Genomic DNA, 15,492 nt, shown 5'->3' on the forward strand with positions numbered 1-15,492 from the left:
GGGTCCCCATGTCACTGCTGTAACCCTCCTGGTCCCCAGTCCCCAATCCCCAATCCCCAATCCCTCCCCCTTCCCGAGGGATCCCATTATCCCCGATCCCGGTGCTGTTTGCACACGCCGCTGACCCAGCCTTTATGTGGGACACATAAGAGGCTCTGTGTGCCGCTCCCGCCAGGGCCATTCATCGTGTCCATGTCAGAATTCCCGGCTCCAAACCCTCCCTTCCCGCTCCTCCCCTCTCCTGCTCTCCCTCCCCCCCGGCCTTGTTGTGCTCCTCGGAGATCCGAGAAGGGGGGGAAAGAAAAAAAATCCCCCAAACTTGTCTGAAAATTCACACGCGGAACTTGCAAACGTCGCAGAATCCGATCTGCTCCGCGGGGCCAGGCTGGGAAATGTGGGATTGCTCCAGCCGGGAATAACCCCCCCGGGCCTCTGAGGGATGGCCTCCAAGAGAAAATGCCAAACTTTTGCTGCCAGTCCCAACGGGGATGCAAACCCTGCAGCTGGTACCGCTGCAGGGGCCAAATCCAGAGGGCCTCCCTGAATCCGTGGGAATGCAGAGGAGTTGGACGGGACCCGAGAGGCAGAGCTGGGTTTGACCTCGGCTCCCACCTTGGAGCTGCCTCATTCCCAGCTCCTCTCCAAGGGGAGGTGAAGCCTAAAGAGCTTTGGGTTTTCCCCAGATCCGTAGCTCTGGGGGGTGCCATCCCAGGGTTATGTAGCTCCTGGTGCTTTTCCTACCTTTCCCCAAGATTTTAGGACAATGATTAACCTGCTAATGCATCCCTAAAACGCTGCTGAGCCATATTTCCAAGAAGAACATTTTGTTTTCCAACCACAATCTGAGAAGAAAACGGGGCCAAGAAGCCCTTGGGGCTGACATGGGATGAACTCCTGGGACAACTGAACACCCCATTGTACCAGTCATAAATCCTAATTAAAGACCCTCATCAAATTGCAGGAATCCCATAACTGGGTGTGTCCATGCCCGGCTGGAAGCCTCCAGTACAGATCTGCTTTAACTTGATTGTTTGAACCCTGTTCAAGCAAAGGTTTTGCTCTGTTAAGACGAGGCAGAGAAGGAGCAGCCACATTCTGGGTGGGGAGGGTGGGGTTAGGCTGGGCAGCACAGGGTTAGGCCAGGGAGAGCGGGGTTAGGCTGGGCTGCACAGGGTTAAGCCAGGGAGAGCGGGGTTAGGCTGGGGTGTGCGGTGTTAGGCCAGGGAGAGTGGGGTTAGGTTGGGTTGAGCAGGGTTAGGCCAGGAAGAGTGGGGTTAGGCTGGGCTGTGTGGGGTTAGGCCAGGGAGAGTGGGGTTAGGTTGGGTTGAGCAGGGTTAGGCCAGGAAGAGTGGGGTTAGGCCAGGGAGAGCAGGGTTAGGCTGGGCTGCACAGGGTTAGGCCAGGGAGAGCAGGCTTAGGCTGAGTTGAGCAGGGTTAGGCCGGGGAGTGCAGGATTAGGCTGGGCTGCACAGGGTAAGCCAGAACGTGCAGGATTAAGCTGGGGGTGCACAGGGTTAGGCTGGGCTGTGCAGGGTTAGGCTGGGCAGCACAGGGTTAGTCTGGGCCGCACAGGATTGGGCTGGGCTGCACAGAGTAAGCCAGAACGTGCAGGGTTAAGCTGGGGGTGCACAGGGTTAGGCTGGGCTATGCAGGGTTAGGCTGGGCTGCACAGGATTAGGCTGGGCTGCACAGAGTAAGCCAGAACGTGCAGGGTTAAGCCAGGGGTGCACAGGGTTACTCCGGGGAGCGTGTGGGCTTAGACCTTAGACCGGGCCGCGCGCAGTTAGGCCGGGCCTTACCTGCACGCGGGCCTCGGTGAGCTTGGTGCGCTGGGCCAGCTCCTCGCGGGTGTAGATGTCGGGGTAGTGGGTCCTCTCGAAGGCCTTCTCCAGCTCCTCCAGCTGCTCCGCCGTGAACGTGGTGCGGCTGCGGCGCTGCTTCCGCTTCAGCGGCAGGTCCGGCTCCGACTCCACGTCCGAGCCCTCGTCCAGGCGGTTCCCTGAGGAGAGGGAGGAAGAGGAAATCAGGAGAGGGGGCTCAGTCCCACGGGGAAAAATATTGGAACACAAACCCTGCGAGGAACCCCTGAGGGAGCTGGGGGTGCTCAGCCTGGAGAAAAGGAGACTCAGGGGTGCCCTCATCACTCCCCACAGCTCCTGAAAGGTGCCTGGGCTCAGCTGGGGCTGGGCTCTTTCTCCAGCAGCACTGACACAACCAGAGCACACAGCCTCGAGCTGCACCAAGGGAAATACAGGCTGGATAGCAGGGAAAAGTTTTTTATGGAAACAGTGATAAAGTTCTGTGACTGTGTCACAGGGGTTTGAGGATGAGGGAAGAGACGAGGATCTGACTCCATGTTTCAGAAGGCTTGATTTATTATTTTATTATATATATAATATTAAAACTATACTAAAGGAATAGAAGAAAGGATTTCATCAGAAGGCTGGCTAAGAATAGAAAAAGAAAGAATGATAACAAAAGTTTCTGTCTCGGACAGAGAGTCTGAGCCAGCTGGCTGTGATTGGCCATTCATTAGAAACAACCACATGAGCCCAATCCCAGCTGCACCTGTTGCACTCCACAGCAGCAGATAACCATTGGTTACATTTTGTTCCTGAGGCCTCTCAGCTTCTCAGGAGGGAAAATCCTAAGGAAAGGATTTTTCATAAAAGATGTGTGTGACAAAGTTCTGGAATGTTCTGCCCAGGGAGGTGGTGGAGTCCCCATCCCTGGGTGTGTTTAACAAAGCCTGGATGTGGCACTGGGTGCCAGGGTTTAGTTGAGGTGTTGGGGCTGGGTTGGACTGGATGGTCTTGAAGGTCTCTTCCCACCCAGTGATCCTGGGAATTCTGTAAAGAGCCCAACAAAGTCAGCAAAATGAAGCTTGGAATTATGTTCTGATGTTGGAATCTTCTGATGTGGGAATCGGAAAACCAGAAAATTCCACAAACACTGAAGGGTTTGATCTGCAGCCTTAGAAAAAGGCTGTACACTAGATTAATGTAAAAATAGATTAATTAGATTAATGTAAAAATAGATTAATTAGATTAATGCAAATTAGATTAATGTGAAAAGGCTGTGTATTATATTAATGTAAAAAAATATACACAGACATTAAGTATAAAAATCATAAACTTCTGTTTCTAGAGCTGTAAGAATATGCCTTAAGTAAGTGAGAAATTGTAGTGTAAAATGATGACTTTATAATGTAGGAGTGTAGTTATATAGAGTAAGCTAAGAGTTTAGAACTTTTAATAGAATATTATAACTATAAAACTATATTCTATATATTAGAATATAGTTTTACATATTCTATATATTCTATATATTAGAATATAATATAATGTATTCTATATATTAGAATGTGTGTATACGTGTGACAACAGCCTATTGGGCAAAAGTACCCACAGCAAAATTCAATAAAAGGGATAAGTTGGAAAAACAAGAGAAACTTTGTGACATCTGTCCATTAGATTACAAAAGTTACAGATTGTCTTGTAACAAAGGACTTGTGGCAACTCTTGAGCTGTAGCTGGCTACTTGCTCTCATAAATCTCACAGCCTCTAATGCTTATCTGAGTAATAAATCATTCTTAGCCCAAAAGTGGTCCCATTCCTTCATTAACAGCAGGGATAATAACCTAATTTGGGTCGGAAAAGCCTCAAAATCCACCCAGTGCCACCCCTGCCACTTCCCACCATCCCAGGGCACCTCCAGGGATCTGGGGCAGCCACAGCTTCTCTGGGAAATCCATTCCAGGGAAGAATTTCTGCTCAGTGTCTAAGAAAAGGAGTCCCTCAATGCCACATCCATGGGAATCCTGGAATCCCAGTCCCTCAATGCCACATCCATGGGAATCCTGGAATCCCAGTACCTCAATGCCACATCCATGGGGATCCTGGAATCCCAGTCCCTGTCCCCACAGCCATAAGAATCCTGGAATCCCAGTCCCTCAATTCCACATCCACGACAATCCTGGAATCCCAGTCCCTCAATGCCACATCCATGGGGATCCTGGGATCCCAGTCCCTCAATTCCACATCCATGGGAAACCTGGGATCCCAGTCCCTCAATTCCACATCCATGGCAATCCTGGAATCCCAGTACCTCAATGCCACATCCATGGGAATCCTGGAATCCCAGTTCCTCAATGCCACAGCCATAGGAATCCTGGAATCCCAGTCCCTGTCCCCATAGCCATAGGAATCCTGGAATCCCAGTCCCTCAATTCCACATCCATGGGAAACCTGGAATCCCAGTCCCTCAATTCCACATCCATGGGAAACCTGGAATCCCAGTACCTCAATGCCACATCCATGGGAATCCTGGAATCCCAGTACCTCAATGCCACAGCCATAGGAATCCTGGAATCCCAGTCCCTCAATTTCACATCCATGGGAATCCTGGAATCCTAATCCCTCAATTCCACACCCATGGAAGTCCTGGAATCCCAGTCCCTCAATTCCACATCCATGGCAATCCTGGGATCCCAGTCCCTCAATTCCACATCCATGGCAATCCTGGAATCCCAGACTGGCTTGGGCTGGGAGGGACCTTAAATCTCATCCCATTCCACCCCTCCACAGGGACACCTTCCATTGTCCCAGGGTGCTCCAAGCCCTGTCCAGCCTGGCCTTGGACGCTTCCAGGGATGAGGAATTTCCAGTTTCTCTGTCCCACGGACAGAACATCCACTCTTTTTATGCTGTTTATGGCATTTGCTACATTTATTTCCCCCCACATTGCAAACGAAACCTTGGGAAATCAAAACTTCTCACAGGAAAAGGGGAGCCCATAGCCCCTGATTCAAACTGATACAGAGAAAAGAACTGCCAGTGTTTGGCTTATTTCAAGGAATTTCCACTTCTCCTAGGAAATTCCTGTTTCAGAGTTGCCCATTTTGGCCCAAAAAAGGCAAGAACTGAAATGTTGTCAACAAATGATGCTTTGACTTGTGCTGCCCAATTTCCTCCCATGTTTTATCAAGGGTTGGGCTTGAAGATTTCAGTTTTTAAAACTTAGGAAGGAAAAGAAAGAGGAACAATTGGGAATTTTTACAGATGGGAAAAACCCTTCCAGCTCAGCACTGCTGGAGGTTGAGCTGCCCACAGGAGACAACTCAGCTCTTCAATTCCCAAATTTCCTACGGAATTCAGGCACCATCCAGTCCTTTCCCAATGTTTAATCAGTCACTTATTCCTCCACCTTGACTTTTCCCTTTCCCTTCTCCCTGCCTTGATCCCAGCACCAGGCACGGCCTCCTGAGGCTCTGGTGAACCCAGCTGGAATAAATAAACCCAGTTTTGCCCCACATTTTTGGCTGGAGATCAAGCAGAAAGCCCCCCATGGATATCCCCCAGGTCCTCAGCAGCTTTTGCAGGAGCTGGAACTCCAATGTTGTCTCTCCTGGAGCAATCCCAGGCTCCAGAGATGTTCCATGTGGGGGTTATGGGTTCCCTGTGGGGTGCAGATGTTGATTTTGGAGGGTCTCAAAAATGTGAGAGGCCACAAAATGTGCAGCAGAGAAGGGACAATGTGACACAGGAAACCTCCGAGCTGGGGACAGCTCTGGCCCTGCCACCTCTTCCTTCTTTCCCAGGAAAACAGGGGATTCACTGCATCAATTGATTTTTTCCCTTCCCGAGCCTGGCTGTTGTTTTCCACAGGAACCACCCAGCCTCGCTGAGAGCCAGAACCAAATCGTGCTCACAGCAAAGTCCCTTTTCTTTCAGGCGAACCTTTGCTAATTTAGGATTAAAGCAGGGTTTACATAAACTCTGCTTGACCATAAAGTTCCCTGAAGTCTCTAACCGTGTTTTCCAGCCTATTTTTCCCCCCTTTTTTGTTCAGCTCCTATATTATCATCACCCAAAAATCTGCTTTTCTTCTTGGCAGTGCTGGGAGCTGCAGCTGTGGCTCCCGACAGCTGCTGGGGGGTTTGGGAGGCACAGATCCCCCCGGGGCCACCTCGTTTGTACTGAGATCACCACAAAAAGCCTCTGCATTCCTGACAAAATTCCTTTTATGTCCCGGGGCTTGTGGGACCTCGGAGAAGGTGCTGGATCCAGGGGAGCTCTGCTCCAGGGGTTGTTTCTGGAGGAAAAACATCCCTTGGAGAGGTTTTCCCTCCTTCAGGCTCTGGCATCCCGTCAAATGCCTTAAACATGTTCAGCTTTTAGATCCAAACCCTTAGATTTCTGTATTTCTTCCCCCAAAATCAGTGAGAAATTCCCTGACAGCTTCAGAGGGGCAGCAACTGCCCCACGTTTTAAAGATCCTAAAGAAAAAATCCTAAAAAATTTCCAAGTTCTTCCAGGCGTCGCCAAAATTTGTTTCTAAACAAGATTTTTGGGATTTGTCCACTTCCAGGGGTCTCCAGGAGAAGGAACATCTGTGCTTGAGGACAGCAGGGCTGCACATCTGGGCCCCAGATGATGCAGGGCAGGTAGGAGCCCGCACATCTGGGCCTTGGAGGAGCCAAGGCACATCTGGAAAGCTCCAGCACATTCCCTGAAGCTCCTCAGTGGAGCTGCTCCATCATGAATGAGCTCGGCTGCTCCTCCCATCCCTTTCCAGGGATCCAGAGCTCCCAGGGGCAGCAAAAACCACCCGGGAAAGGATCCGTGCCAAATTCCACCTGGGAAGGGAAACCTCATTGTTGCCACATTTCTCAGAGAAAAGCAAGGCACAATTCTTCCCAAGAATATTTCTGGGTTTCACATTCTCTGAACCTCAGAGAAAGAAAAAACAATTCTTATCTCATTTAGTGCTCCTGTGTTTGTTCACAATCATGGGAGATTGTTTACCTGAAGGGAATTGATAATTGGATTCTGGTGTGAATATTTTGATTCACTGACCAATTGAATCCAGGTGTGTGTGTGTGTCAGGAGTGTCACTGACAGTCAGAGATTCAGAGCAGTTGGGTGCAGAGTTGAGTGCTTGGCAGATTCAGTTTAGATGTAATGTAATATAGTGTAATATAATATAGAATAACATAGTATAATAAAGTAATTAATTGTCATTTCCTCCTTTGTCGGGGTGAAAATATCCTCTATACCCCCCCCAGTTCCCGCTAAAGGATCCCTGATTTGTCCATGAGGTTTTGGGAGAGGACAAGGGATTGTCACCCTGTGTCCCCACCGTGGTGCTGATTCTGGGGTGAAAAGGGCTGAGATAACTGATACCAAGATCAGGATAAGCCTCTCCATCCATCCCCCAGCTTCCTGACGGCTCCTGCCAGGCGTTATCCCCATTTTCCAGCCGTGCCAGAGCCAGCGGGAGCCACCCCCCCACCCCGGTGACCCCGGGGGCCGGGAAGGGCTGGGAACAGCAGCCACAGCTCCCGGTGCCAAGTGCCCGGCTCCAAGAGCCCGACCTCAAAGCTGGAACCGAGGAAAACTCCCAGGGAATGGCTGGGAACAGCTGCTCCCAGCCCGAGCAGCTGCTGCTGTCAGGCAGGGATGTGGGGAAGGACAGGGAATGTTTTCCAGCTGGGATGGGCTCCTGGCACATCCAGCACGCCCCACGAGCAGCTCCCTCAGCTCCCAGCCCCACAGGTCGTTCCCGTTCCCAACCAGCTGCAATATCCAGGACAATCCATTCCCACGTTCTCCCCAAAGCTCCCGTGTTGTGTTTGCAGGGAATGCCCTGATGAAGGCAGGAATGATGCATCTGACTCCACGCTCTCAGAAGGCTGATTTATTACTTTATGATGCTATGTTATATTAAAGAATACTACACTAACTATACTGACTAAAGAATACGGAAAGGACACTTACAGAAGGCTAAAAAGATAATAATGAAAACTCAGAGTCTCGACACAGCTTGGCCCTGATTGGCCAAAGAGTCAAAACAACTCACAGCAGAATCCAATGAAACAGGAATATTTCATTGGATTCAGAATCCAATGAAACAGGAATCACCTTTGGGTAAACAATCTCCAAACACATTCCACACATGAGCACAACACAGGAGAAGCAAATGAGATAAGAATTGTTTTCCTTTTCTCTGAGGCTCTTCAGCTTCCCAGGAGAAAAATCCTGGGCCAAGGAATTTTTTTCAGAGAATGTGGATTCTTTTTTGGATTCTCCAAAGCTGTGGAGAATCCCAGGCTGGGGATCCACCCCAAACTCAAACCCTTCATTTTTTCCAGCCCATCCCTGTGTGAGCAGTGGCTGCCAGCAGCAGGAGCAGGGGGACACGCAAATTTTTCACCCAAATTTCCAGAGATTTTTCCTTCAGGAACAACCGGTGGTGTTTTAGCCTTGCTCAGCCTGCGAAGGGGAAGGTACAGAAATTTCCAGCAGCTCCTCCCTGGGTGGGAAGGATGAAGGATGGGAAGCAGCGGGCTGGCCGGCAGCAGCTCCACCGGGAGCTCATCCTGGGAAAGATTAACGGGAAAAGCGGAGCTGGGAGTGAGCAGAGGGGAAAACCTCCCAGGACAAGGCAGGGAACAGGGAAAACTAAAGGGAAAAGGGAAAAATGAAAAGGGAAAACTGAAGGGAAAAGGGAAAAATGAAGGGAAAAGGGAAAACTGAAAAGGGAAAACTGAAGGAAAAAGGGAAAACTGAAGGAAAAGGGGAAAACTAAAGGGAAAAGGGAAAACTGAAGAAAAAATGGGAAATTGAAGGGAAAAGGGAAAAGTAAAGGGAAAAGGGAAAAATGAAGGGAAAAGGGAAAAATGAAGGGAAAAGGGAAAACTGAAAAGGGAAAACTGAAGGGAAAAGGGAAAACTGAAGAAAAAATGGAAAATTGAAGGGAAAAGGGAAAAGTAAAGGGAAAGGGAAAAATGAAGGGAAAAGGGAAAATAAAGGGAAAAGGGAAAAGTAAAGGGAAAAGGGAAAAATGAAGGGAAAAGGGAAAATAAAGGGAAAAGGGAAAAACGAAGGGAAAAGGGAAAACTGAAAAGGGAAAACTGAAGGAAAAAGGGAAAACTAAAGGGAAAAGGGAAAACCAGAAGAGAAGGGAAAACAAGAGAGAAGGAAAAGCCAGGAGAGCAGGAAAAGCCAGGAGAAAAACATGTGGGTTACAGGACTCATGCTCATCCCATTGTGTTTGGGTTTTTTAGAAACAATTCCATTGTTTCTTCATCTCTTTTTCAGAGTAACTGCTCTGCAGCACGGAATGAAAAACTCAAACTGCCCAAATCTCTTTGCTTTTAGAAAGAAATGGTAATTTCAGGAATAAAAGGCGGGCAGAGGCTTCATCCTGGGAGTGGCAGCAGGGATGCAGTGGGAAGCTCTTCCCGCTGCTCCGAGGGGGATATTCCAATGTCTGGGCAATTTTTGGGAGGCAAGGGGAGCAGTGGCCCTGTGGAGGGACCTGCTGAGGGTTTGTGTGGGGCACTGCCGAGTCCTGCCCCTTCAGGAAGAGCTGGGAAAGGGAATAAACCCCCCTGGAGCAGCCGGAGCAGTGCGGGGAAAGACGACAAAGGGAAGCCTGGCCTTTTCCCGGGGCTCATTCCAGAGTGAGGAAATGTGGGAATTACAGCCCCGAACTCCATTCCTGAGGAAAGCTGCGGGTTCAGCTTAGGGAAAAACGAGCAGGAGCCCTTTGGAGGGGTTTGGAAGGAGCAGGAGGAGGCTGGAACTGGAGGAGGGCACCAGGAAAAGCCGTCTGCAGTCAGGGCCTGGCCATGTCCCCATCCCCATTCCCGTCTCCTCCGCCTCCCTCCTCTCCAGCCGCAGCTTCTGGGCTCCTCTTGGCCCTGGAGTTAAATTAATCAACAGGATTAGGAGGAGCCGGCCCCAGCGAGGCCCTCCAGGCTCAGCCTGAGCCCGGGATGCTCCACAAGGAGCCGCAGCCGGTGCTGGGAGCGGGATGGCAGCGCCGGGCGTGGGGGCGCATTCATTACGGGGATGGGGCGAGGGCAGCGGGGGCTGCACGCCAGCCTCGGCCCTGCCCTCCCCTCCCCTTCCCTTCCCTCTCCCTGCCAGCTGCACCGCCCTGAAAACCAACCGGGAGAGGTGGGGAGGGAGCGGGATTGGGGACGAAGTGGGGCTGGGGACAAAATGGGATTGGGGACAAAATGGGATTGGGGACAGAGTGGGACTGGGGATGAAGTGGGATTGGGGAAGGAGTGGGATTTGGGATGAAATGGGATTGGGGAGGGAGCAGGACTGGGAATAGAGTGGGACTGGGGACAGAGCAGGATTGGGGAGGGAGTAGGATAGGGTAGGGAGTGGGACTGGAGAGGGAACGGGATTAAGGGCAAATTGGGACTGGGGACAAAGTGGGATTGGGGACAAAATGGGATTGGGGAGGGAGTGGCACTGAAGACGGTGTGGGATTAGGGATGGAGCAGGATTAGGGATGGAGTGGGACTGCAAATGGTCTGGGATTGGGGTCAGCTGGGCCATGGCTGCAACTCTTGTGCTGCATTTGGCTGCAGCAAATTCCCCTGAAGATACTGCAGCCATGGGGATGCTCCATAAATCCCACCTGGAGGTGGCTGAGATTTAATGGGATGAGGGAGGGAAGGGAAGGGAAGGGAAGGGAAGGGAAGGGAAGGGAAGGGAAGGGAAGGGAAGGGAAGGGAAGGGAAGGGAAGGGAAGGGAAGGGAAGGGAAGGGAAGGGAAGGGAAGGGAAGGGAAGGAGGAAGGAAGTGGCGGAAGTGGCGGAAGTGGCGGAAGTGGCGGAAGTGGCGGAAGTGGCGGAAGGAAGGAAGGAAGGAAGGAAGGAAGGAAGGAAGGAAGGGAGGGAGGGAAACCCCCTGGAAGGTGCCAGCACAATCTGAGCAGCCCCAGGTGAGAGCCCCCCTGTTCCAGGGCTCTCCACCCAGCCCAGCCCGGGTGCACAGGGATCAATGGGACGGAGCAGCTCTCCTGGAGGGAAAGGCTGAGGGAATTGGGAATGTTCAGCCTGGAGAGGAGGCTGAACTGTCCCAAAGCTCTGGAGTGGCCTCATTGTGGCCTTCCCCGGCCTGAAGGAGCCACGGGAAAGATGGAGAGAGACAATTGCCAAAGGATGGAGGGACAGGACACAGGGAACAGCTTCCCACTGCCACAGGGGGGTTTAGGTGGGATATTGGGAAGGAATTCCTGGCTGGGAGGGTGGGCAGGCCCTGGCACAGGGTGCCCAGAGCAGCTGTGGCTGCCCCTGGATCCCTGGAGGTGTCCAAGGCCAGGCTGGACAGGGCTGGGAGCAGCCTGGGATGGTGGAAGGTGTCCCTGCCATGGCAGGAGGATGGACTTGGATCCATTTTAAGCTGGTCCCAAGCCAACCCAACTCAAGCCAAGCCAACGCAACCCAGCCCAACCCTACCCAACTCAATTCAACACAACCCGGCCCAGCCCAACCCAACTCAATTCAACCCAACAAAACTCAGCTCAACCAGACTCAACCCAACCAAACCCAACCCAACTCAACTCAACCCAACAAAACTCAGCTCAACCAGACTCAAACCAACCAAACCCAACCCAACTCAACTCAACTCAACCCAACAAAACTCAGCTCAACCAGACTCAACCCAACCAAACCCAACCCAACTCAACTCAACTCAACCCAACAAAACTCAGCTCAACGAGACTTAACCCAACCAAACCCAACCCAACTCAACTCAACCCAACAAAACTCAGCTCAATGAGACTTAACCAAACCAAACCCAACCCAACTCAACCCAGCCCAACCCAACCCAACTCAATCCAACTAAACCCAAGCCAATCCAAGTCAACCCAGCCCAGCCCAGCCCAGCCCATGATTACAGCTGAGATCCTGCCCTGGGCATCGCCTGTGGGACAGAAGGAGAAATCTTTGGGATTCAGGCATGGAGGAATCCCTGGATCCACCATCCCAAGCTGTGCCTGTGGGGCAGGAGAGGTGGGATGGCACAGCCCGAGCTTCAGGCTGCCCCAGGAGAACACGGAATGAGCCGGGATCAGGGGGGCATTGGGATTTATCCTCTCCTGAGCTGGGCCTGCCACCAGCAGCTCTGGAAGCTGGAATTGGAACTCTCCCAGCCTTCCCAGCTCATTTTCCCAGGCAGGAGCAAACCAACCCCATCCAGGTGCAAACGGGGCCTTGAGGAGCCCAAAAAGGCGGTGCAGAATTGTCCTGCCATGATTTTGTTGCTCCCAGCACTGTTAATATAATATTGGCTTTTCACAAATATTAAAATAGATTTTATTTGTGTAGTGTTGAAGTGACTTTGTTATATAGTTTTTATTTCTGTTGTTAATTAAGCTTAATTAAATAGCTGATATAAGTATACTTATATTAAAATACCTGCTTAGATAAGGTAATAACCCAATAAACATATAAAAATATTCCAGACAGAGCTTTCCTTTGGTTAAAGACTCAGTTTGTGATCCACAGGGATCTGATCCCAGATGGGATCCCAGATGGGATCCTGTGGGAACAGTGGGATCCATGGGACTGATCTGATCCAGATGGGATCCTGTGGGAACAGTGGGATCCATGGGACTGATCTGATCCCAGAGGATCCCTATGGGAACAGCAGGATCCACAGGGCTGATCTGATCCAGATGGGATCCTGTGGGAATAGACGGATCCGTGGGTCTGATCTGATCCCAGAGGATCCCTGTGGGAACAGTGGAATCCACAGGACTGATCTGATCCCAGAGGATACCTGTGAGGACAGCGGGATCCACGGGGCTGGTCTGACCCAGATGGGATCCCAGAGGATCCCTGTGGGAACAGCAGGATCCATGGGGCTGATCTGATCCTAAATGGGATCCTGTGGGAATAGCCGGATCCGTGGGGCTGATCTGATCCAGATGGGATCCCAGAGGATCCCTGTGGACACAGTGGGATCCACAGGGCTGATCTGATCCCAGGTAGGATCCTGTGGGATCCCTGTGGGGACAGCAGGATCCATGGGACTGATCCGATCCCAGATGGGATCCTGTGGGAACAGTGGGATGCATGGGGCTGATCTGATCCCAGAAACTCCCTGTGGGAACAGCAGGATCCACGGGGCTGATCTGATCCAGATGGGATCCCAGAGAATAGTGGGATCCACGGGGCTGATCCTGAGGATCTGCCCCACTGCCCTGTCCTCACACCCATCACAACCCCCAAAACTTTCTGCCCCTTCCGGAGGGGAACAAACCCGACCCATCCCGACCGTTCGGCGGCAGCCCGGGAGGGAGGGAGGGAGGGAGGGAGGGCAGACAGGGAGCCGCGTCCTTTGTGAATGCCCTGGCCACAAACAGATGGAATATCCATCAACTCCGGCCCTCTTTTCTTCGCTTTCAACTTTTTCCTGCTCCTCGCCTCCCTGCCCCCTCCGCCCCTCGCCCTCTCTCTCCGCGCTTTTGTTCGGCCTTTTCAAGCGGCCCGAGGTGATGGGGCCGGCCCCGAGTCCCGGCACATCTGTGGGCTCCATAAAAGGCCCCTCTGGCACTTCAATATTCATGGCCTCGTGCCTGTGGCAGGCGCAGGATCCAGCCCGGACAGAGGGAGGTGTTATAGATATCATATTTTATAATACAATACATATTATACAATAGATATTATATATATATAATTTATAATTCTATTATTTATATATTCTATAAATTGATATATATTATTATAATATAATTATAATATATCACAATACATTTTAGTGTTTATATATTATAAATTAAAATTATATAATATATTATTATATATTATTATATTATATTATATTATATTATATTATATTATATTATATTATATTATTATGTTGTTTATATGTAGTATTTATGATTCTATTATTTCTATAATATGAAATTATATAATATATTATTTCTAATTATATTATCTATATAATGATATAAAATTATATGTTATAATATATGATAATATATCAATATATTAATATATAGTATATGCATATATTATATATTATAATATATTAATATATTAGATCATATGATAATATTGGCTTTTCACAAATATTAAAATCGATTTTATATGCATAGTGTTAAAGTAACTTTGTTATAAAGATATAGTTTTTATTTCTGTTGTTAATTAAGCTTAGACATAGTAGTTAAATAACTATATTTGTTTTTAAATGCCTGCTTGGATGGGATAACATCCAATGAACACAGGATGAGGACACCTGCTACAGATCTGCCAACTACCAGCACTCACCATCCAAAAACAGGGCGGACCAAGGCCCAAAAACTGGAGGTGATAAAAAATTACTAAAACCACAGCCAAGGAATCCACATGCTCTAAAAACCAAACCCAAGGAGGAGCCAGGTTAAACAACCCTTAAAACATATAAACTGGTTTAGAGAAAATGTTTACTATCCATAGAAGTCTATGAATATACAACAGACTGATGCAATAGAAAAAATATTTAAAGAGTATCCCCAAAGATAACAGTGTATTTGTAATAACCTTTGCTCTATGGTCCTTGTCTCCTATTGTTTTTTATTAAACTTTTTACATTTTCACAGGAGAGTCAACATGTTTTTCACAGAGGGAAGGAGAGCAATGCCTTAGGATTTCAGCTTTTCTATTTTTCAGATCCTGTGCTGCATTAGTGCCCAACTCTAAACTCCACAGCCTGTTCTGCCAGCTGCTGTTCTCCTGTTTTATTCAGACACAACAATTCCTCTCTGGGCTGAAACTCAAGGACACCCTCCACTTTCAGGCCCCAAAAAGTACAAACAAAATGAGCTGGGGGGCAGCAAACTGGGGGTAAATGACTTCATCACCTGAAGCTGTGATTGGAGCATGAACCCCTGATATGCAAATGGGGTTAAAAATTTATAATTGTCTGAAAAACTCGTGCCCATTGTCCATTGTGGGTGTAGCCTCGGAGGTTTCTGACTGCCCAAGGTGTATCTGGATTTACAGGGATCAGATCTGATCTGATCCTGGATAATCCCTGGATTTACAGGGATCCAACCCCAGATAACCCCTGGATTTACAGGGATCCAATTTACAGGGTAAGGCAGCAGGGATGGGAGATCTGATCCCAGATAACCCCTGGATTTACAGGGATCTGATCCCAGAGAATCCCTGGATTTACAGGGTAGGGCAGCAGAGGTGGGAGATCTGATCCTGAATAACCCCTGGATTTACAGGGATCCCATCCCAGACAATCCCTGGATTTACAGGGATGTGATCCTGGATAACCCCTGGATTTACAGGGATCCAATCTCAGATAACCCCTGGATTTACAGGGATCCCATCCCAGACAATCCCTGGATTTACAGGGATGTGATCCTGGATAACCCCTGGATTTACAGGGTAAGGCAGCAGGGGTGGGACAACTGATCCCAGATAACCCCTGGATTTACAGGGATATGATCCCAGGGAATTCCTGGATTTACAGGGATATGATCCCAGATAACCCCTGGATTTACAGGGATATGATCCCAGATAACCCCTGGATTTACAGGGATCTGATCCCAGGGAATTCCTGGATTTACAGGGATATGATCCCAGATAACCCCTGGATTTACAGGGATCTGATCCCAGGGAATCCCTGGATTTACAGGGATCCAATCTCAGATAACCCCTGGATTTACAGGGATCTGATCCCAGCCTG

At 49.6% G+C, this 15,492-nt stretch overlaps 1 protein-coding gene across 3 annotated transcripts in view; it reads right to left on the reverse strand.

Annotated features, from left to right (window-relative positions):
• PAX7 (paired box 7) overlaps positions 1-15,492 on the reverse strand; it is a 149,139-nt gene that overhangs the window by 83,031 nt on the left and 50,616 nt on the right. For all 3 annotated transcript variants that reach the window (XM_077190196.1, XM_077190194.1, XM_077190195.1), the window contains exon 5: positions 1,800-1,999. In XM_077190196.1, coding sequence (XP_077046311.1) covers positions 1,800-1,999 — 200 coding nt within the window. The remainder of the gene's footprint in view (positions 1-1,799; positions 2,000-15,492) is intronic.

The sequence above is a fragment of the Agelaius phoeniceus genome, chromosome 24 (assembly GCF_051311805.1).
Source record: "Agelaius phoeniceus isolate bAgePho1 chromosome 24, bAgePho1.hap1, whole genome shotgun sequence".
In the NCBI taxonomy this organism is placed as follows: Eukaryota; Metazoa; Chordata; class Aves; order Passeriformes; family Icteridae; genus Agelaius; species Agelaius phoeniceus.